At 41.0% G+C, this 24,985-nt stretch overlaps 1 protein-coding gene across 1 annotated transcript in view; it reads right to left on the bottom strand.

The window, feature by feature from the left end:
• LOC126215078 (transmembrane protein 161B) overlaps positions 1 to 24,985 on the bottom strand; it is a 101,595-nt gene that overhangs the window by 5,761 nt on the left and 70,849 nt on the right. Inside the window, exons 9-11 of the mRNA XM_049941727.1 lie at positions 13,774 to 13,948; positions 7,030 to 7,126; positions 4,215 to 4,384 (exon numbers count right to left, since the gene is read on the bottom strand). Of these exons, the coding sequence (XP_049797684.1) occupies positions 4,215 to 4,384; positions 7,030 to 7,126; positions 13,774 to 13,948 (442 nt within the window). The remainder of the gene's footprint in view (positions 1 to 4,214; positions 4,385 to 7,029; positions 7,127 to 13,773; positions 13,949 to 24,985) is intronic.

The following is a 24,985-nucleotide window of genomic DNA, read 5'->3' as shown; positions in this document are numbered from 1 at the left end:
CCCTGTAGCTACGAATAGGCTGGATCTTATCAACAGTGTTAGTATAGAAACAGGGATTAGTGATCATATTGTCATTATATCAACTGTGGTTACAAAAGTTATTGCACTTACACAATGAACAAACATCACTTAGTTCCAGTAACATGGACGTAGAGGGTTTAAGCAGACTGGAAATTGTGGTCTGGAGAGTTATGTGGTTAAGGGATGGAAAACACCAACCACAGTTAAATAACAAAATTTGCAAGATGCTGAGGAAACAGAGGCTGCTGTACTCACAGTTCAAAAGAGAATGCACAAATAATGACAAGCAAAACTTAGTAAAGTCATGTGTCAGTGAGAGATCTATGCGTGAAGCATGCAACAAGCTTCCATTCAGTCCCTTGTTGACCAGTCTGGAGTGGCAGTTGAAGATAGCAAAACAAAAGTTGAAGTATTAAATTTCACATTCAAGAAATTGTTCACACACGAGAATCATACAAACATACCATCACTTGACCATTGCACAGACTCTCGTGTGGGCAACATTCTAATATGCATCCCTGGCACAGGGGAACAACTAAAGGAGTGAAAAACAGGTCTGGATGGAATCCCAATTCAGTTTCACAAAAAGTACTCCAAGGCCCCTTATCTAGGTTGCATTTATCATGAATCTCTTTCCCAGTAAAAAATTACAGATCAATACCCCTAACATTGATTTGCTGCAGAATCATCGAACATATTCTCAGTTTGAATACAATAAACCATTTTGAGACTTAGAAGCTTTGTCCAAGAATCAGCATGGTTTTTAGGAAGCATTGCTCTTGTGAAACTCAGCTTGCCCTTTTCTCACATTACACATGGTGAACTATAGATGAAGGGCAACAGATTCCATATTTCCAGATTTCTGGAAAGCATTTGACACAGTACCCCACTGCAGGCTGCTAACTAAGGTATGAGCATATGGAGTAAATTCACTGGTGGACAGGGTAGGCAGCCATCTGCAATTGTTTGCTGATGATGCTGTGGTGCACGGTAAGGTGTCAAAGTTGAGTGACTCCAGGAAGTTATAAGACAACTTAGACAAAATTTCTAGTTGGTGTGATGAATGGCAGCTAGCTCTAAATGTGGAAAAAAGAAAGTTGATGCAGAAGAGTACGAAGAACAAACCTGTAATGTTCCTATCCAGTATTAGTTGTGTCCTCCTTGACACGGTAACGACAGGTAAATATCTGGGTGTAATGTTGCAGAGCAATACGGAATATTCTATATTTTTTGATCTCCAATGTGAAGTACTGGAAGATTAATGCAGTTTCATCCCCCTCGCTACACACACTATACGAAGGGGCTTCTTTCCCCCCACACCCATCGTGCATAGATGTTCCTTAAAGTTCCCATGACATTTCACTACATCTACATATATACTCCACAAGCCACTGTACAGCGTTTGGTGAAGGGCACCCTGTAACATAACTAGTCAATTCCTTTCCTGCCCACTTGCAGATAAAGTGAGGGAAAAAACAACTGTCTATACACCTCCGCATGAGCCTTCATTTCTTCTACCTCATCTTTACGGTCCCCAAGCGAAATGTATGTTGGCGGCAGTAGGATCGTTCTGCGGTCAGCTTCAGCTTCAAACGCGGATTTTCTAAACTTACTCGGTAGTGTTCTTCAAAATAAATGTCTTTTACACAACCCCCCCCCCCCCCCCCCCCCCCCGGGATTCCCAGTTAAGCTTCGAAATCATATCCGTAACACTTCCATGCTGATCGAACCTACCAAAACAAATCTAGCATCTCGTCTCTGAATTGCTTTGATGTCTTCTTTCAATCCGACCTGGTGCAGATCCTGAATACTCTAGCAGTACTCTAGAATATGTCGCACTAGCGTCCTATATGTGGTCATCTTCACAGATGAACTACACTTTCCTAAATTTCTCCCAATAAACCAAAGTTGGCTATTTCCCCCCCCCCCCCCCCCCTATTTTTTTACATTAAGAACCAGTTGCCATTCCATCAAACCAACTAGAAATTTTGTCTAGGTCATCTTGTATCAACTTACAGTCACTTATCCTTGACACCTTCTTGTACACCACAGCATCATCACCGAACAACTGCAGATTGCTGCCCACCCTGTCTGCCAAATCATTTATGTATATAGAAAACAGCAACAGTCCTATCACTCCTTCCTGAGGCACTCCTGCAGTAGTCCTTCCACGAGTTTAGTCTGTCTCCCACTCAATCCCAGGTTTACAGAACTTCCCTTAAAACGTGTCTTTTGCATAATTATGTTGCCACAACTTTCTCTTTGGATCGCAGTCCATTGCTCTGTGCACTGTTTCCTGATCCACCTACATAGTTTATATTTTACCACTGTCTTAGCTACAGTTAAGACAGTTTCCAGTCCAACAGGCAGAGTCGTCACACCTGCCCCAGTCAGCCTATCGGCTCATTCACTGGCGATGATTCCTGATTGACTGGGGAACCACAGCAAGGTTACCTTGTTGCTTCCCCTAGCCTCACAAGGGCTTCACAGCATTCTGTGAAGATCTTTTGATCTTGCTGCACAGGTTGACTGAGATTTCGGAGTTGCTCAGGTGTCTGAATAAACAAAGATGCTGCAGTCATTATAGTGCCTGCACCAATTATCCTCTGCACATACACTGACGGCAGATATTCCCGACCGGAATACTGAGGCCTACTTCTGTAGACAGATGCTCTCTCTAGGCTAGCTGTACTCCGTAAAACCTAGCACCCACACCTTTGTTTTGATCCATCGGTAAACCAGAATAAAGTTTGGAAGGTAGGAGACGAGATCCTGGCAGAAGTAGAGCTGTGAGGACTGGGTGTGAGTCGTGCTTCGGTAGCTCAGATGGCAGAGCACTTGCCTGCGAAAGGCAAAGGCTCTGAGTTCAAGTCTCAGTCGGGCACACAGTTTTAATCTGCCAGGAAGTTTCATATCAGCGCACACTCCGCTGCAGAGTGAAAAGCTCATTCTGGAAACCAGAATATGTTTCAATTGTTATGGTAAAAGGTTTATCAAAGCAGCTGGAAGTTGTTACATAATCATCATTTCACCAAACATTCCTATATTTACCACATTCCCCATATTGGTGTGGTGGATTTTAGGATAGGATATCCAAAAGGTATCCAGTAATTTGCAGTTTTTAGCTTGACTGCATCTGCCACCCCTCTATTTTAACCCACAGGTGTAATAGGGGCACGTTCTGCAAGGTCTCCATTCCAGCAATGGATGACCTGCTAATTCCACCTCTCAAGGCTAAGCACACAGTAATGTCTCAGAATCTGCAACTTGCCAAGCTCCTTAGCTGCCACCTTCTGTTCTACTTTGCGTTCTACCACACTCCAGCATAAATGATCGTAGCTCTTATTACAATGGTGGGTATCCAGACAGAATACCTCTCTCCAAGGTCGACCATAACGTGCAGAATATGATAGGGAAAGGTGAAGCAGCACAAAAGAGGAATTTTTTACCACCTTTTGGGGAGCTCAGTAATAGCAAAAAAGAGAATGACTCCCAAATAACAGAATTGCTGTTGTTATCCTTTCTCACTACTTTCTAATGTAGAAGGTGATATTCTTTTTACCACAAATGGTATCACCTATTAGATTTGCCTTTCACACATTCACAAAAAACCCTTGATCATGCCTGCTGGATACATGATAGGCAGGATGTAAGAAATGCCAGTGTTCAATACTGTTATCACAGCTACTATTTTAGGTTTACCGTACTGCTGTTTCCTGCTATCTCGAAGAATCTCTACAAATTTAAAGATTTGTGATTTTGAGAGACAGTGAGAGTTGCCAAAAATGGGATGGATCTCCCGCTACCACGTAATATATCTTGCATAGCCTGTATCACTACTGAAACATGTACATAACGTGCAGCTTGTATCATTATTGAAATGCTTACAGCTGCCTATATGAAATGTGTGTCTGGGGCATAGGTACCCAATCTGATATGGGTGCAGACTTCTTATTCATTACACAATTCTCACAAATTTCTAGTAATGGCTGTCTGCAACTCTACTAACTTGAATGTAAAACACTGCAGAGGGAGAGGCAGGCTACTTTGTGCAACTCTGTACCTTGTCCTATGGGAGGGACAAGGACATGTATGAATGAAGAACTCTTGCACATCCTCCTCATAACCTTTCTTTGAGTGTCAACACCAACAACAAGAACAGGTAATCTGCTGGGTGTTTTGTTGTGCTGTACCTGTTTGAGGGAGTTGAGGGCGAGAGCAAACTCCTGGGCGGACTGCCTGATGGACTCGGTACCCTCAGTGCCGGACACGGACGGTCCCTGTAGAGGCGAAGAGGGCTTCGGGTTGTCCAGAGGTGAAAATCCAGTAGCAGGTGCCACCTGCCCAGTCCACGTATAGCCTCCTGCAAAATGAGGCAGGAATATCAATACTATTATTCTAATAATAAAATAATTATACTAATTTTGTGAACTGAGTAAACTCTGGGTGACCAGCAAGCTGTACTGATGCACCCACTACACAAAAATGGGGACAGAATTGATGTTAATATGAGGGTGGTTTGAAAAGTTCTCGGAACAGAATAGGAAAAAAGTACTTACTTCACTGAAACTTTATTTTATTTTTCAATGTAGTCTCCTTGTAGATTAATGCACTTGGTCCAACGATGTTCCAGTGTCTTGATCCCATCTCGAAAACAAGTTTTCTCCAGGCCTGCAAAATAGTTGTCAACTCCAGCTATCAATTCTTCATTTGAAGTGAATCTTCGTCCACTGAGAAAAATTTTCAGTTTTGGGAAGAGATGAAAGTCTGGTGGAGCTATATCAGGTGAATAAGGTGGGTGTGGCAACAATTCATACCTCAGTTCGTGCAATTTTACCAGGGTGATGGCACATGTGTGGGCGCGCATTGTCTTGATGGAAGATGACTTTCTTCCTCGCTAAACCTGGCCTTTCGTGTACCTTCTGTTGTAATTTGTCCAGGAGGTTAGCGTAGCATTCTCAAGCAACTGTTTGCCCAGTGGGGAGATAATCTACAAACAGAATCCCCTTCGCATCCCAGAACACTGATGCCATGACCTTTCCCACCAAAGAAATTGTCTTTGCTTTCTGTTCTGGCGGAGAATCGGCACGTTTCCACTGCTTTGACTGGTGTTTTGTCTCTGAGGTATAGTAGTGCGCACAAGTTTCATCTCTGGTCACAAACCGGTGCCAAAAAACCTTGCTCTCTTCTCCTTAAATGGGCCAAACATTGTTCCGATATTTGCGTTTTTGATCCAGTGTCAAAGAGTTGTGGCATCCACTTGCAGATAATTTTTTCCATTTCTAATTCTTCAGTTAGAATGTGATGTACCCTTTCAGATGACATCTGACAAGCTTGAGCAATTTCATGCACTTTCACTCGGCGATCCTCCATGGCCATTTTGTGCATTTTTGCAATGATTTCTGGTGTAGTGACACATCTTAGCTGACCACTGCGTGGATCTTCATCTAAGCTCTCCCGACCAAATTTAAATTCATTTGTCCACTTAGAAACAGTTGAATATGAAGAAGCAGAGTCCCACAGTGTATTCTCGATCGGTGTGAATGACCTTTGCTTTCATACCTTTCTTTACTTAGTACTTAATCACTGCTCGAATCTATGTTTTTCCATCTTCGCAAATCACTATGCGGGAACAACAACAGAGCCACGTCACCGCCACAGCTCTGTTCCAAGAGCACTGACGTGGCACGTGTTTACAGGCAACAGTCCAATGAATTATCACGTGAACAACTCGTTGTGCTGGCGCTGACCTCTCATCTCATCTTCACAATTTTTAAAAAAGCGATATGTTGGCTCTGCAAATCATACAAATGAAGATAACTCAGGAACTAAAGGAACCATTCTTGTTGATTATTCATAACTAGGTGCAGAAAAAAATCTCTTATTTTATGGCCAATTTGGTATTATTTTTTCCAATCCCGGTGTTATTTTTCCAGTGTCAGTACAATTTTTTCACCAAATTCAATAATATTTGCTTACCCTTTTTTTGTCAATTGGACTGTTATTTTTTTCTCCTTTTCCATGTTATCTTTTTTCAATTTCAGTGTTATTTTTATGAATGTCAATACTATTTCTTGCAATTTGCATTGTTGTTTGCTGAATTCAAAATTTGTATCAAATTTGGTATATCTTTTTGCAAATTTTCAAGTTATTTCTTGCCAAGTTCAGTATTTTTTCAAATTAAATAATTATTTTTATGAAATTGTTTCATATTTTTCCTTATTTCTGTGTTTTTTCCCAAATTTGATTTTTTGCCCATTTTGGTGTTATTTTTAGCAATTTGTGTTATTTTTTGGCGGTTTTGGTATTATTTTTTGACTAAATTGGTTTTAATTTTTGCCCAATTTGGTGTTAATTTGATGCTACTCTTTTCAGATTTGATGTTACCTTTTTTCCATACTTGGTCATTTTTTTTGCCACATTCAGTGGTTTTCTTTTTTGCCAAATCTGTTTCTTTGCGTATTTCACTGGTATTTTTTTTTTTAATTTCAGTTTTTTTAGCAAAATTAGGTGGTTTTTTTGGCAATTTTGGTGCTATTTTTGACTAGTTCATTACATGGGAAATCAACTGTCATTTTAAGATTTTTAAGACTTATCACGCCGGGAAAGCCTACGTAGTCACATTTTAAGATTACACACAAACCTCAGCCCCAAGGGGAAAACAGGCAAAATCCAATTTAAACATTCAAATACTGGTAAACTTGTCCTCAAATTTATAACATTTTGTTTATACAGGAATAGGAAAAAATTTGCAATATTTCATAAAGGCACTGATTTCACATTATTTTGCAAAAAACTGACAACTTTGCATTACTTTACATGCTATCGTTAGTGTTTTTGGGAAATTTTCCTGTCTCATCACAACTATTTCCCTTTCTATTCTGTTATTTCACCTTCATTTTGGCTATTTTGGATGCTACAAAATGTAGTCTACTCATGTAAATAAACCACAAAGCAGAATCACACTCAACACATCTGTTGTACATTTAGCCAGCTGGTTTGACTCACCGAGTGTTTTGTACATCATCGTGAGGAAGAGGCACATGATGATCGGAGCAACATACTGGATAGTCACCACACACATGTAGTAAAACACAGCCGCTATCTGGAATGAACAGAAAAAAAATAGCAACACTATCTCCCAAGCCACAATTTCACAAAATAAAGCTAGCAATAATATAAATTTAAAACTTTCAAAAACTGAGAAAAAATAAAACTGATTTTCACAACCACTGGATTGTTACTCTCACTTGCCAACTATAATGATTACAGACAATAATTTTGTGACAATTAAATATATTTAGCTTCAAAGCAATTGCAAGAATTACTAGCACCACACACCTAGTTGGCAGTGTATCTTATGATTCCACAACAATTTGAAAATAAAAATACTTGTCTTTAATATTATGTGAATAGTCCTTGTGTTTATTCCATAAATCAGACACTTGTGTGAGGATACACTTGCTTTATGCATCCATAATCAGCCACACAGTAATCTGACAGAGCTTCATACAACAACATCAAACTCAAAGAAAATATCAAGTCAAAGACCAAATGACCCACGAGGACACTGACAGACATCAACTTATGTTTCCTAAACAATTAACTCTTTTTTTTTAATTGCTAGAAAAGGAGTTACAATTAGTTTATTACACTGTAAAGTTTTTTTATAAAATTTCTTACCCATTAAATTTTCTCATATATTATCACCAATAATATTACAATCAATATCAAAAACCATGTAGATGAAATGGGTAAACAAACAGAAAATATGCAACACTTAACACACTTTCTGAACAGCTGTAGTGAGATTTGAGACTTTCAGAGATGACGATCAAACAACTGGTGCCAAATAGAAGAATGCAACAATAAGCACAGTGAATAGGTGAAAAACATTTGGTCTAAATGGAAACAGAAAAACTGAGAAAATCATCATAACGGTTGTAAGCTTATCGTGGTTCATAGAGAGCTGACTAATGAAATAAGAAATAAAATTCAAAAAACTGCAATCTTTCATAAACTGACTTTTCTAATATAAATATGTAATTATTTATTCATATGAGTTACATATTATATTTGTTGTTTTTGTGGTCTTCAGTCCAAAGACTTGTTTGATGCAGCTCTCCATGCTATTCAATCCTGTGCAAGACTCTTCATCTTGAGTAGCTACTACTGCAACCTACATCCTTCTGAATCTTGTTACTGTATTCATGTTGTGGTCTCCCTCTACAATCTTTACCCTACACACTTCCCTCCAGTACTAAATTGGGGATCCCTTGATGCCTCAGAATATGTCCTATCGACCAATCCCTTCTTCTAGTCAAATTGTGCCACAAAGTTCCCTTCTCCCCAGTTCTATTCACTACCTCCTCATTAGTTATGTGATCTACCCATCTAATCTTCAGCATTCCTCTGTAGCAGCACATTTCAAAAGCTTCTATTCTCTTCTTGCCTAAACTGTTTATCGTCCATGTTTCACTTCCATAGATGGCTACACTCCCTTCAAATACTTTCAGAAACGACTTCCTGACACTTATTATCTATACTCAATGTTAACAAATTTCTCTTCTTCAGAAACGCTTTCCTTGCCATTGCCAGACTACATTTTCTATTGTCCCTACTTTGACCTCCATCAGTTATTTTGCTTCCCAAATAGCAAAACTCCTGATCTACTTCCCTCAGCATCACATGAATTAATTTGACTACATTCCATTACCCTCGTTTTGCTTTGCTTTTCTTGATGTTTATCTTGAATCCTCCTTTTAAACCACTTCCCATTCCATTCAATTGCTTTTAAAGATCCTTTGGTGTCTCTCACAGAATTGCACCTTTGCTGTCTCTTACAGAATTGCAATGTCATCATTATTTCTTCTCCCTGCACTTTAATTCCTACTCCAACTTTTTTGTTTTGTTTCCTTTATTGCTTGCTCAACATACAGATTGAATGACATTGGGGATAAGCTACAACCCTGTCTCACTCCCTTCCCAACCACTGCTTCCCTTCTGTGCCACTCGACTCTTATAACCACCATCTGGTTTCTCTACAAATTGTAAATAGCCTCTCACTCCCTGTATTTTACCCCTGCCACCTTCGGAATTTGAAAGAGAGTATTCCAGTCAACATTGTCAAAAGCTTTCTCTAAGTCTATAAATGCTGTAAACGTAGGTCTGCCTTTCCTTAACCTATCTTCTATTAGTTGTAGGGTTATTATTTCCTCTTGTGTTCCCGCATTTCTCCAGAATCCAAACAGATCTTCCCGAGGTTGGCTTCTACCAGTTTTTCCATTCTTTTGTAATGGGTTCACGTTAGTATTTTGCAACCATGACTTATTAAACTGATAATTTGGTAATTTTCACACTGTCAGCACCTACTTTCTTTTGTATTGGAATTACTACATTCTTCTTTAAGTCTGACAGTATTTTGCCTGTCTCATACATCCTCCTAACCAGATGAAAGAGTTTTGTCATGGCTGGCTCTCCCAAGACTATCAGCAGCTCTAACGGAATGTTCTCTACTTCCAGGGCGTTGTTTTGATCTAAGTCTTTCAGTGTTTTGTCAAATTCTTCAGCAGTATAATACCTCCCTTCCTGTTCCATTTCCATAATATTGCCCTCAAGCACATCACCCTTGTATAGATCCTCTATATACTCCTTCCACCTTTCTGCCTTGCCTTCTTTGCTTAGAACTGGTTTTCCATCTGAGCTCTTTGTATTCAAATAGGTGGTTCTCTTTTCTCCAAAGGTTTCTTTAATTTTCCTGTAGGCAGCATCTATCTTACTCCTCGTGATATATGCTTCTACATCCTTACATTTGTCCTCTAGTCATTCCTACTTAGCCATTTTGCACTTTCTGTCAATCTCATTTTTGAGACATTTCTATTCCCTTTTGCCTGCTTCATTCATTGCATTTTTATATTTTCTCCTTTCATCAATTAAATTCAATTTCTCTTGTGTCAGCCAAGGATATCTATTAGGCCTCATCTTTTATGTACTTGATCCTCTGCTGCCTTCACCGTTTCATCTCTCAAAGCTACCCACTATTCTACTCTATTCCGTTCCCCCGATCTTGTCAATCATTCCCTAATATTCGCTCTGAAACCATCTACAACCTCTGGGTCTTTCGGTTTTTCCAGGTCCCATTTCATTAAATTCCCACCTTTTTGCAGTTTCTTCAGTTTTCATCTACAGTTCATAACCAATAAATTGTGGTCAGAGTCAACATCTGCCCCTAGAAAGGTCTTAAAATTTAGAACCTGGTTCCGAAATCTCTGTCTTACCATTAAATAATCAGTATGAAGCCTTCTGGTGCCTCCAGGTGTCTTCCACGTATACAACTTTCTTTCACAATTCTTAAACCCAAGTGTTAGCGATGATTAAATTATTCTCTATGCAAAATTCTACTAAGTGGCTTCCTCTTTCATTTTTTCCCCAGTCCATATTCACCTACTAATGTTCCTTTTATTCCTATCAAATTCCAGTCCCCTGTGACTATTAACTTTTCATTCCCCTTAACTATCTGAATTATTTCTTTCATCTCGTCATACATTTTCCCAATCTCCTCATATTCTGCGGAGCTATAAACTTTTATTACTGTGGTGGGTGTGGGTTTTGTGCCTATCTTGGCTACAATAATAATACGTTCACTATGCTGTTCATAGTAGCTTATCCTTGTTCCTATTTTTTACTAATTATTAAAACTATTCCTGCATTACCGCTATTTTCTTTCATATTTATAACCCTGTATTCACTTGACTAGAAGTCCTGTTCTTCCTGCTACTGAACTTCGAATTCCCACTACATTAACTTTAACCTATCCATTTCCTTAAAATTTTCAAACCTCCCTGCCCAATAAGGGATCTGACAGTCCACACTCCGATCCGTAGAACGCCAGTTTTGTTTCTCCCTATAAAGACCTTCTTATGTGTAGTTCTCGCCCGGAGATCCGAATGGAGGGCTATTTTACCTTTGGAATACTTTACCCAAGAGAATACCATCATCATTTAACCATACAGTAGAGCTGCAAGCACTTAGGAAAAATTACGGCTGTAGTTTCCCCTTGTTTTCAGCTATTCTCAGTACTAGCACAGCAAGGTCATTTTGGTTGATGTTACAAGGTCAGATCAGTTAATCATCCAGACTGTTGGCCCTGCAACTACTGAAAAGGCTGCTGCCCCTCTTCATGAACAACATGCTTGTGTGGCCTCTCAACAGATACCCAACCATTGTGGTTGCACCCACGGTGTGGGAATTTGTATCGCTGAGGCACACAAGACTCCCCACCAATGGCAAGGTCCATGTTTCATGGGGATTACCATATTTATTTTACAAAATTTGCTACTTATATCATGTGGTGAGAATCTATCATCTCTTAGAAAAGTAGGCCTCTTCAACAAACTCACACTACTCATTTAACTGATTCATTGTTGCTGCCGATGCAGATGGTAAATAAAGCTGTCAACCAGTCACTTCAGATGAGGCTGTCCCCATCTCTCCTTAACACACCTCCTTCCTAAGAGCCATGTTCAAATTGTTAAGTTATGTTAGCGATTCTGTATTTATCATGACATATTAAGGAACTAGTACATGAATAAATGCCGAAAAATCAATATTTTAATTTATGTCTTAAAAATTTATCTGTAGTTTTCTGACCAAGAAAAAGTTTACTTAGAGGAAATCGTACAGAAGAAAGCCCCAAAATTAGAGCAATTTGAAAGTGACTGCATGCATGACAATGCTCCATTTCAGGCAAACAGCTCTCTTTTTAAAAAAAGAATTCTGCTCTCACCACAAGTATTCTTTGCCGTTTGCTATAATGGAAGTTGAAAAACCTATATATTTAATCAAACAATGGAAAATCCAGAATGGGATGTAACGTGTGTGCGTGCGTGCGTATGTGTGTGTGTGTGTGTCAGTCTATCGCCTATTTTTGATGAAGGCCTTACTGGCCAAAAGCTTTATATGTGACAGTCATTTTGTTGTGCCTATCTGCGACTCAGCATCTCCACTATATGGTGAGTAGCAACTTTCATTTTTATAGTATTGTTAGTAACTCAGGATTATTAGAGAATTGTTTACAGGCTAGGACTCAAAACTCAAATGAGAGTTTTAAAAGCTGTATATGTAAATGGATACCAAAAATGGTCTCTGTAGGACAAAAACTTTAAAATAGGTGTGCTGGATGCTCTGCTATGTTATAGTGACAAAGTTTAAGTTTACAGAAATTGATGGGAGTGCCTGGTGGACTCATTATGCACAGAACTTTGTCATTGACCACAGGAGGCTCTTCAAAGCAGGGGAGTCAGTGGTGCAATCCACGAAAGAATCAAGAACAACAAGCAGAAGTAGTCTGAAAAAGAAAAGGGAGAAAGAAAAACAGCAGAAACAAGATGAATATGGATCTGGGAAGCATTAGTTTTAGCACAATAGACAGGAAAACAAGTTTTAACTTTAATCTGAATTTCCTTTTTCGATGTGCTGGTACATATTGCTTACAAACTATTACGGCACAATTTTTCATTGTCATTCCATTCTACAGCTGATGGTAGTCATTATTTGCAATTGTAAATTCATCCGGTGTTTTAGATAGAAGGCTGAAATTTTATATACTAGTGTAAGACATAGTTTATTGAAAATCAGAGACGTTCTAAAGAAAAACTATAAGTTGCTGAAATTTTTATAATCATTATTAACAATTTTTTGAACCATAATTTATGACAGCAACATCTTTTTGAAAGTCTGCTTTAAAAATAGTGGTGAAAAGAACTTCCATAAAAAATATGAAGATTTTACTTCATTTTATTTCGAGATATGCGTACCTGTGCTGTACATAAATAATTGATTTGCTTTGTTTCACTTGAAACACAAAATACAATTCAGAAAAAAAGTGCCGGAGCAAACTCTTCTCAGTAAAAAAATAATACAACTTCTCAGACACAAACAGGCACACATCTGGAATAAATGAAGTGGGACGTGAAGCCTATGCCACTGATAACAACTAACAATGAAGGTAAAGCATTCGGCATAACCGGCCAACAGGTAAGTTTCTAGATGTCACTGGAAGTCGTATGTCCTGCGCGGTGGCTTCCGACCGGGCTCTGACTGATGGGCTGCTAAGAGCCGGCACACAAATTGATGCAGAGCTCCAGTGGGGCTAACTGCCAACCTGTTGGCCTGCACTGCCCTATATAGCCGATCCAGTTCTGCACACATGCACAGTGGAGAAAACAAGTCCCTGGCACGGAGCACCTCCGTTAGGCTTCTCCTGACAGCTGTCATCAACTATTTATAGGGAGGCAACATCCTGTATGTACAAACAAACTGGTGCTGCTTCAGTGTCCGAGGGGTTGTCGTTCCCTTTAGGCAAACAGCGAGTACACGGCATACACGTCACAAAGTTCCCAAAAGACCTGTTAAAAGGTGATACACATTACATGGGCTTATAACTCTTATTCTTTGAGCTACTCTATTAAGAAAACTGACAAATTTGTCAAGATTTTCCCTTCTGTTCAAAAACAAGTCCCCTTAACACAAGACTGTTTCTCCGTCTCTAACTGTGTCAAAATGTTTTTGGAACTTTCATCAAAATCGATTACATCAGTCACAGTGGTTGTGCAGTTTATTACAAATGTGTTAATGTGTCCTGCTGGAAATGTCACAAAAGCTGACACACAGCCTCACGAAAACAGGTGACAGTTACTGGTGTATGACAAATATGAGACATGTGCTACTGCTTTCATTAGACACAGACACTACCTTTTTCTGGAGTTCAGTGTTGGTGATACGGCCAGCTTCCTTCTTCTGCTCCTCCAGGCGATGGTAGGCCATGTTGAGGTATGCTTGTAGGTACGTGGGCATCAAGACTATCCTCAAGAGAATTGCGAAGACTACCAGCCACAGCCTCATTGTCTCAAAAAGTTCTGGTGTCATGCTGGGGGAAAAGAGAAACAATATATTTTAAAAAGCTGGTGCCACACAGCTCGTAAATATTTGAAGAACATCATGATTTACCACTAACAGATGCTGCTAAAGTTTCTTTACTGAACTACCAGTTTTGGTCCACGGGCCTCATCATTTTCATAAAAACACTTACAGCATCATAATAGTTGATAAAAAATCAATGGTGTCACACAACAAAATCCACAAAAATCATCACTGTTGACATATAACAATAGAAATTATACTGTCAGTCATAAAATGTCCCAAACAGTGCACTCATTCACGTGCGGCACAACCTCAGATTGGAGAATGATGGAGAGGGAAAGAAGCTGAGCCCTTTCGAGGGAACCGTGCCGTCATTTGCCTTAAGCCGGGGGCAGCCAAGATTTCGGCTCGTGGGCTGTACCCTGGCACAAGTGCCATAGTGCTCAGCTCTGCTGCACGTTTCCCTCTCACCGCCATATCGTGTCTGAACGTGAGGAGCGGTGAGAGAGGAAAACTGTAAACGTGCCACATTTAAATAGCAGTGCAGTCACAATGCATACAACTTGGTTTTATATTTCACATTTCTCAACAACATAGATGACAACTAAAATAAATTTTCAGCATTATTTAATTATTTTTGGCACACTGAAGACAATTTTTATCTGGTATCAACTGCCTACATACAGACAGACACAGACAATTTCACAGATTTTTGCACTCAAGTTGTTACATAGTTTTAACTTATTTAGTTTCATAATTAGAAAAAGGTCTTTCACACAAATATGTCAACCAAAATATTGTAACAATCAAACAATGGAAAATCCAGGATGGAATGTAACAATAACAGAGAAAGAAAGTTGCTACTCACCATATAGCAGAGAGGCTGAGTCGCGATAGGCACAACAAAAAGATTCACACAATTAAAGCTTTCAGCCATTAAGGCAGGCCAGAGCGGTTCGTAAGGCAAGAGAAAAACAGGAAAGAAAGAAGGATGGACATTAAGTGTAGTGGATGCAAAAGAATGTAGTTACAAAGGAAACCTTAATGGCCGAAAGCTTCAATTGTGTGAATCTTTTTGTTGTGCCTATCGCGACTCAGCATCTCCGCTGTATGGTGAGTAGCAGCTTTCCTTCTCAAATATTGTAACAGTCTTGCCACGTCATTATTGAGATGTGGAAACTCTACCTGAGGAAAGCAATACAGACGTCCTGGACCGCTTTAACATAAAAGGATTTGTCATTAAAACAGGAATTCCCTTGCAGATCAATCAATGACATCTGCTCATGCATAGGAGTGCTTTACACTGATCTAGCAGTTCAAAAACAATGTACAACTGACAGTGTTCTCAAAACGTTTAAGAAAATATGTCTGTATTTCTTTCAAGGTCACAATGAATTCCTTTAAGTCTCACATTTTATTTAGCTACAATGAGCTTAGGAAACTGGACTGTGTCAAAAAGTCTTCCTTCTACAACATAATTTTTTTTAAAAAATGCATCATTATATCAGATAAGTTGTTCCTCACCTTCCAATGTCTTAATGTGGGCGGTGTGCAGTCACGTCCACTTAAAATGCAAGGTCTTCAATTCATTCCAGGCATTTTAATTTTCTTTCCTGCTCTATATAAATTCAACAATAGAAAGTTTTAGATCAGAAAACTGTTCCAGGCTTACCTATTGACTTAACGAACATACTTTTCAGAACATATAAATCTGAATACTCTTCATTCAGTTCCTTCTAAAACAGTCGCAACTGATAGTGGAATAATGTGCGCGTTTACAGAAATTTTACTACTTGTAACACCAATTTCCCCACGCGTTACATGGCTGAAAATTCAGCACAAGGTACTTCTTGACGTACCGAACAATGAATCCCATCTGTCAATTGTTTTAGTTCTTTGCTCTTTCATTGTCAACTAAGTCTTCAAATTCTTTCTGCACGGTATTGTAATACTGTTTCCTAGCAAATTTGCTGAACCCATTATGTATGCGACTGCACCATGTATGTTGGGAATTCTCATCCTTCTCTTCAAATTCTAAAGGTGGCAGGGGTAAAATACAGGGAGCGAAAGGCTATTTACAATTTGTACAGAAACCAGATGGCAGTTATAAGAGTCGAGGGACATGAAAGGGAAGCAGTGGTTGGGAAGGGAGTAAGACAGGGTTGTAGCCTCTCCCCGATGTTGTTCAATCTGTATATTGAGCAAGCAGTAAAGGAAACAAAAGAAAAATTCGGAGTAGGTATTAAAATTCATGGAGAAGAAATAAAAATTTTGAGGTTCGCCGATGACATTGTAATTCTGTCAGAGACAGCAAAGGACTTGGAAGAGCAGTTGAATGGAATGGACAGTGTCTTGAAAGGAGGATATAAGATGAACATCAACAAAAGCAAAACAAGGATAATGGAATGTAGTCTAATTAAGTCGTGTGATGCTGAGGGAATTAGATTAGGAAATGAGGCACTTAAAGTAGTAAAGGAGTTTTGCTATTTGGGGAGCAAAATAACTGATGATGGTCGAAGTAGAGAGGATATAAAATGTAGGCTGGCAATGGCAAGGAAAGCGTTTCTGAAGAAGAGAAATTTGTTAACATCCAGTACTGATTTAAGTGTCAGGAAGTCATTTCTGAAAGTATTCGTATGGAGTGTAGCCATGTATGGAAGTGAAACATGGACGATAAATGGTTTGGACAAGAAGAGAATAGAAGCTTTCGAAATGTGGTGCTACAGAAGAATGCTGAAGATTAGATGGGTAGATCACATAACTAATGAGGAAGTATTGAATAGGATTGGGGAGAAGAGAAGTTTGTGGCACAACGTGACCAGAAGAAGGGATTGGTTGGTAGGACATGTTCTGAGGCATCAAGGGATCACCAATTTAGTATTGGAGGGCAGCGTGGAGGGTAAAAATCGTAGAGGGAGACCAAGAGATGAATACACTAAGCAGATTCAGAAGGATGTAGGTTGCAGTAGGTACTGGGAGATGAAAAAGCTTGCACAGGAGAGCATGGAGAGCATGGAGAGCTGCATCAAACCAGTCTCAGGACTGAAGACCACAACAACAACTCTTTTGGCAATCCCATTTATTTTTAAAGGCTCGCAACGGGAGATCACTGGAGTGCCTCTTTTTGTACAAACATCTACTGGACCTGCGAGCATCTACGAGACCACAAACAAATAGCAAAGGGTAAAGAGTGCTGACATCACAATTCTGCCAAACTGAAGACAGTTGTGCAGACCGAAAAAGACACTCCACAATATTAAATGAAATGACATGCTGTACCGAGTACTTCCAGGAAAGAATGAGCAAAGGCGACAAGGGCAGAGCCTCGGCCCGCCCGTGGTCCACACGCTCGGCCCACATGAAGTTCTGCACACTGTGGCCAGCTCTGCCTTCAGCGATTTAGTGAAATCACAAAAAACCGAAATCCATGAAATTTGGCATAATGTGACCAGCCTTCCTTAGGGAAATCACTGAGAACCTAAATCTGGACAGACAGATGCAGGTTTGAACTGTCGCCCTCCTGAAAGCGAGTCCACTGTGCTACACCACAAGGGCTCGACTGCGGTGAGCAGTGATTTCGGTTGGGGTGAGTAGCGGCATTACAGAAGAGGCAGGAGTGCAGAGAGTGAGGTATAGCAAGATAGGAGTGAGGGAAGATGCTGCAGTGCTGCCTGTGGGAGTGTGCACGGAAGTGGCACGCACAGAATAGTGGGCATAACGAGACTGCATTGGGTGATGGGTAGAGGGCAGGGTGGGGGGAGGGATGGAAGCAGAGAAGGGGAAAGGTGTATGCAGGTGATTCACCAAGTCACCTTCCGTGATGTCGACCTCCGTCTCGAGGATAGCTCCACCAGTACCTCTGTCCACGTCATACTTACTGACCACCAACAATACCTCTGTTTCAACAGCCGTCACCCATTCGACCCCAAGAAATGACCCAGCCAACTGTGGTCATCACGCTTGCTGCAACGAACAGGCCCTTCCCAAATATGCCTCACAGACCAAAATTATCCTCCCCCAGACCAAAAAAAAAACAGATCTTCCGCAGTTTGTCTACCCTATCACCTACCGTCCCCCACGTACCTACTATCTGGCCACAAAGGAGGGTCTCCCTCGTGACTCAGTACTACCCAGGACTGGAGCAACTGAATCGCATTCTCTGGTAGGGTTCTGACTACCTCTCATTGTGCCCTGAAATGAGGAATATCCTACCCACTATCTTCCCACCCCTAACATTGGTATTTCTCCGTCTACCGAAGCTAAAGCTGTGCAATGTCTTTATCCATCCCTACTCCACCCTGCTTCCAACCTCTTGGCCCATGGCTCATATCCCTAATACATATATACAGGGTGGAAAAAATGTTACGAAATTTTAACCCTGGATAGCTGATGCCAGTAGCAATTACTCATGCTGTAAACGTCAACAACGCACCATTTTTTAACTACGGAAATTTGGTGCCACACGCTCCGGTTGGCTGTGGAATTGCTCTCTTGCCGTTCATCAGTTGACAGGCAGTGCTATGGTTATCATTTCACACATACGAAAATCTCTTGCCCTGTCACTGCCCCAGTGTGATACACACGTGTCAAATAGGTATTGCTGTTTGTCTCCACCTCACGTCAGAGGCATTCACACGTAAGCTGCACTTTGGAGCACACACACACATGTCACATGTCACCAATGATTTAGTAATGCAGTAAGCATGGCAGCTCAGTATTTCATTTGAAGAACAACGAGATACGGTATATGTTGATGGACTAGCCGACAGTAATGTGCACGAAGCTCGACGGTTGTATGAGGAACGGTACCCAGCAAGACTCCACACCCACACCCACACCCACACCCACAAACGTTTAAAGCAATTCACCAGCGACTTGGCGAAATAGGCTCATTAGCGGAATATCACGGTGATGCTGGAAGACCTGGAACACGATGGGATGCTGCATTTGAAGAGACTGTTCTCGAGCACTTCGAGGAAGCACCTACGACAAGTACTCGAGGGGCTGGACACAGCACGGGGGTCACTCATCGGTTAGTCTGGGAGGTTCTGAGGGATGACGGCCATCATCCATTTAGTTTCCACCCTGTCCAAGACCTAAATCCCGCTGCACACTATGAACACAGGCTACGGTTTTGCCAGTGGTTTCTGCAACATGTTGTACGAGATCATGACTTCCCCACCACTGTGTTGTTTACCGACGAGTGCACCTTTCATCGGATCGGCCTTTACAATACTCTAAACGTTCATTACTGGGCAAGGGTAAATTCTCATGTCACGTATGTCTACGGACATCAGGGATGATTTTCACTCAACATTTGGGCAGGTATTTTGGGTGAGCATCTGACTGGGACGGTCCGTCTACCTCCTCGATTCACCGGGGCAAATTAACTTCATGTTTTGCAAGAAATTCTACCCAGCCTGCTGGAAGATGTTCCTCTGGACATAGGGCTATGCATGTGGTTGCAGCACGATAGGACGCCCTCAGATAACAGTCGTGCTGTGCACAAAAATTTAAATGAACTCTTTGACTGACGGGTAATTGGCAGAGGTGCTCGTAGGACATGGCCCCCACGGTCACCAGACTTCACGCCACCGGACTTTTTCCTGTGGGGATTCTTCAAGGTTCAAGTTCACCCACCCAGATGCGGACTACCTAGAAACAAAGAGGAATTAATGTATTGCATTCAACATGCTGTAAATCACATTACAGCAATACCAGGAATCTTTTAAAGAGTTCGACAAAACAGCGTTCCACGTTACCAAGCTTGTGTCGAGTCAGAGGGTCACCAGTTTGAGCACCTACTTTAAGTATCAGTTGCAAAGCAATTTAGGAAAGATTACTGTATGGTGTGGCAGGTGGCAGTTGAGGCTAAATAACGAAAAGTGTGAGGTGATCCACACAAGTTCCAAAAGAAATCCGTTGGAATTCGATTACTCGATAAATAGTACAATTCTCAAGGCTGTCAATTCAACTAAGTACATGGGTGTAAAAATTACGAACAACTTCATTTGGAAAGACCACATAGATAATATTGTGGGGAAGGCGAGCCAAAGGTTGTGTTTCATTGGCAGGACACTTAGATCCTTACCAGGTGGGATTGACAGAGAACATCGAAAGGGTGCAAAAAAGGGCAGCTCGTTTTGTATTATCACGTAATAGGGGAGAGAGTGTGGCAGATATGATACGCGAGTTGGGATGGAAGTCATTAAAGCAAAGACGTTTTTCGTCGTGGCGATATCTATTTACGAAATTTCAGTCACCAACTTTCTCTTCCGAATGCGAAAATATGTTGTTGAGCCCAACGTACATAGGTAGGAATGATCATCAAAATAAAATAAGAGAAATCAGAGCTCGAACAGAAAGGTTTAGGTGTTCGTTTTTCCCGTGCGCTGTTCGGGAGTGGAATGGTAGGGAGATAGTACGATTGTGGTTCGATGAACCCTCTGCCAAGCACTTAAATGTGAATTGCAGAGTAGTCATGTAGATGTAGATGTAGATGTAAACGATGTCCTAGCTACAAAAAAAGGTCCTTTTCAGGGCAGACAAAATTTGCAAAAGACTTTCTGAACACGTACTAACAGCTGTTGACAGGTCTGTTCCCAGTACGTCTTATAATGAAACTACAATGGATGTGTAGGGACCCTGGCGGATTCGCCCCCAGGCCCTCAGAGTGGAAGACTGGCGCACTACCACCGAGTGTGCATGCCACCTCGGATACATTTTGCAGTCACGAGATACATGCAAAACCTATCCTGTACATTCTCCCACTCTGTCCCTGGCGCCTCCTACTTCAACAATGCCAGTGCCACCTGTGTAAGCAGCCGCAGCGTCTAACACTTTAGCCGCAACCACTGTGCCGCATGCTACGTGCGCACGACCACTGACAAGCTGCTTGCCTGCACGAATCGCCACCACCAAATTTTTGTCGAGAGACAGCTCGACCGCCCGGTTTCTGAGTAGTGCCACCTGACTATGTGCACAACTTCAACACAACTGCTTCACAGCCTGTGCCACAGCTGGTTACTTCCCAGAGACACTGACTTTTCTGAGTTGTGCAGGTGGGAACTCTCCCTGCAACATATCCTTCGTTGCACACCACAACGTAAAATGACTGCAACAGTTGATTCACTATGCAAGCCATCTGGACACTACCCTCCTGCACAAGTTTCTCTCAAGTGCGCAGGTGGGGCTTGTCTCCGCAGCATATTGTGCACTCTTACAATCCCTCTGGCCTAAACTTCCACTAATCTATTTCCCACTGCCTCACCTCATCTTCTCCCTTCTCTCTTCTGTCTACATCTACATCTACATCCATACTCCGCAAGCCACCTGACAGTGTGTGGCGGAGGGTACCTTGAGTACCTCTATCGGTTCTCCCTTCTATTCCAGTCTCGTATTGTTTGTGGAAAGGATTGTCGGTATGCTTCTGTGTGGGCTCTAATCTCTCTGATTTTATCCTCATGGTCTCTTCGCGAGATATACGTAGGAGGGAGCAATATACTGCTTGATTCCTCGGTGAAGGTATGTTCTCGAAACTTCAACAAAAGCCCGTACCGAGCTATTGAGCGTCTCTCCTGCAGAGTCTTCCACTGGAGTTTATCTATCATCTCCGTAATACTGGAATACTCTCTTTCAAATTCTGAAGGTGGCAGGGGTAAAATACAGGGAGCGAAAGGCTATTTACAATTTGTACAGAAACCAGATGGCAGTTATAAGAGTTGAGGGGCATGAAAGGGAAGCAGTGGTTGGGAAAGGTGTGAGACAGGGTTGTAGCCTCTCCCCGATGTTATTCAATCTGTATATTGAGCAAGCAGTAAAGGAAACAAAAGAAACATTCGGAGTAGGTATTAAAATTCATGGAGAAGAAGTGAAAACTTTGAGGTTTGCCGATGACATTGTAATTCTGTCAGAGACAGCAAAGGACTTGGAAGAGCAGTTGAACGGAATGGACAGTGTCTTGAAAGGAGGATATAAGATGAACATCAACAAAAGCAAAACGAGGATAATGGAATGTAGTCAAATTAAGTCGGGTGATGCTGAGGGAATTAGGTTAGGAAATGAGAGACTTAAAGTAGTAAAGGAGTTTTGCTACTTGGGGAGTAAAATAACCGATGATGGTCGAAGTAGAGAGGATATAAAATGTAGACTGGCAATGGCAAGGAAAGCGTTTCTCAAGAAGAGAAATTTGTTAACATCAAGTATAGATTTAAGTGTCAGGAAGTCGTTTCTGAAAGTATTTGTATGGAGTGTAGCCATGTATGGAAGTGAAACATGGACGATACCTAGTTTGGACAAGAAGAGAATAGAAGCTTTCGAAATGTGGTGCTACAGAAGAATGCTGAAGATAAGGTGGGTAGATCACGTAACTAATGAGGAGGTACTGAATAGGATTGGGGAGAAGAGAAGTTTGTGGCACAACTTGACTAGAAGAAGGGATCGGTTGGTAGGACATGTTTTGAGGCATCAAGGGATCACAAATTTAGCATTGGAGGGCAGCGTGGAGGGTAAAAATCGTAGAGGGAGACCAAGAGATGAATACACTAAACAGATTCAGAGGGATGTAGGTTGCAGTAGGTACTGGGAGATGAAGAAGCTTGCACACGATAGAGTAGCATGGAGAGCTGCATCAAACCAGTCTCAGGACTGAAGACCACAACAACAACAACTCCGTAATGCTTTCGCGATTACTAAATGATCCTGTAACGAAGCGCGCTGCTCTCCGTTGGATCTTCTCTATCTCTTCTATCGACCCTATCTGGTACGGATCTCACACTGCTGAGCAGTATTCGAGCAGTGGGCGAACAAGCATACTGTAACCTACTTCCTTTGTTTTCGGACTGCATTTCCTTAGGATTCTTCCAATGAATCTCAGTCTGGCATCTGCTTTACCGACGATCAACTTTACATGATCATTCCATTTTAAATCACTCCTTATGGAATTAACTGCTTCCAGTTGCTGACCTGCTATATTGTAGCTAAATGATAAAGGATCTATCTTTCTATGTATTCGCAGCACATTACACTTGTCTACATTGAGATTCAATTGCCATTCCCTGCACCATGTGTCAATTCGCTGCAGATCCTCCTGCATTTCAGTACAATTTTCCATTGTAACAACGTCTCGATACACCACAGCATCATCTGCAAAAAGCCTCAGTGAACTTCCGATGTCATCCACCAGGTCATTTATGTATATTGTGAATAGCAACGGTCCTACGACACTCCCCTGCGGCGCACCTGAAATCACTCTTACTTCGGAAGACTTCTCTCCATTGAGAATGACATGCTGCGTTCTGTTATCTAGGAACTCTTCAATCCAATCACGCAATTCGTCTGATAGTCCATATGCTCTTACTTTGTTCATTAAATGACTGTGGGGAACTGTATCGAATGCCTTGCGGAAGTCAAGAAACACGGCTTCTACCTGGGAACCCGTGTCTATGGCCCTCTGAGTCTCGTGGACGAATAGCGCGAGCTGGGTTTCACACGACCGTCTTTTTCAAAACCCATGCTGATTCCTACAGAATAGATTTCTAGTCTCTAGAAAAGTCATTATACTCGAACATAATATGTGTTCCAAAATTCTACAACTGATCGACGTTAGAGATATAGGTCTACAGTTCTGTTCGACGTCCCTTCTTCAAAATGCATGCCACTCCTTCCCCATCTCCCACCAATCTTGCTCCTCACCCTCTGCCACATGCTCTCTCTCTCTCTCTCTCTCTCTCTCTCTCTCTCTCTCTCTCTCCACCCCTTTCTCACCTGCATCTATTGTTTATCATATTCATTACATCTGGCCATTTTGAAAGGTCTCTATATGAGCCTCTTCAAGAGTTTGCATTAAAAAGGACCTCATTTCTATATCTCTAGCACCTTAATTCTCAGAGCAGTTAGGCAATTTGCTCTGATTTAAAAGAGACTGAGCAGCTGAGTTTGAGTTTGTTCATATCAGCCACAATTTACACATTTTCCATATTTCATATTATATTTCTTTCTGTTTGCCTTTTGTGTAAGTTGGCACAATAAAAAGGCTGATTCTTTGATCACTTCTGCTGGAGGACAAACCCCATTTTTTGGAGCACGAGCTCACCACTCTTCCGTGGCATGTGAGGTGGGTAAGGTAGGCTGCTAATAAAGAGTTCCTCCTCATTATTAAGTTAACATTGTGTTTTATCCAAGTTTTCAAATCTAGTCAAAGTTAGCGATTCCTTTCAGAGTTCACTATCGTGCGTGAGAAATTTTACTTTCTAGTTTGCAAGTGTTAATTGCATTAGAATCCAGGGGCTGTGTAGGTTATTGTTCAGTTCAACCATTTATTCAAACATGTGGAGCCATGTCAAGTACAGTTCATTTAGTTTATTGTTGCTTTCGTGAGCACGTCTATATTTTATATGATTTCCGTGAACTTACAACTGAATTTTCTGTAGTTTGTCTCACCTGATAATATTCTTCTTTGGTATTTGCTTGTTCTTGTTACCATGTGTCAACATTTAGATCTAAGAGCCTTAAGTTTGTAGATCTTGTTCCCTTATAGTGAATTCTGTGCAAATTCATTCCTTCATTCAAAATTCCATACTTACATTGTACACAGTTTTGTTTGTGACCACTTCGTCATGTTCTAATGAAAACATCTTCCACCACACAGGATCTGAATTAATTGTGATTCTTATTTACCCTTCAATTCTTTTAAAGCTATTCATTTTAATAGTAATTTTGTTCTTTTATTCCATGTGTTAAAATCGAGGAAACAACCCTTCTTGCTGGGTGCGTAAGTTGTGGTGAATTTTTTTTAGTTCTTTTCCTTCCTGTTAGCCTCTCAAGTGCATGTGAATGTAATTGTTTGTAATTAAACAATCCTTTGGTCATTCCCTCTTCCAGAGATCATTCCCTCCTCCAGATGTAAAACTTGCAGGGAACTCCAAAGTAATGTTATATATAGGTTTCATTCACATGCAACATAGTAGATAGCTGGGAACAGCAACCATCATATTAGTTGCACACATACTTATGTGTGGAATTAAATTTACCAAATCAAATAAAT

This window comes from Schistocerca nitens, chromosome 12 (genome assembly GCF_023898315.1).
Source record: "Schistocerca nitens isolate TAMUIC-IGC-003100 chromosome 12, iqSchNite1.1, whole genome shotgun sequence".
Taxonomy (NCBI): Eukaryota; Metazoa; Arthropoda; class Insecta; order Orthoptera; family Acrididae; genus Schistocerca; species Schistocerca nitens.
The sequence above is the reverse complement of the archived record's forward strand: the minus strand, read 5'-3'. Positions and strand labels throughout refer to the sequence as shown.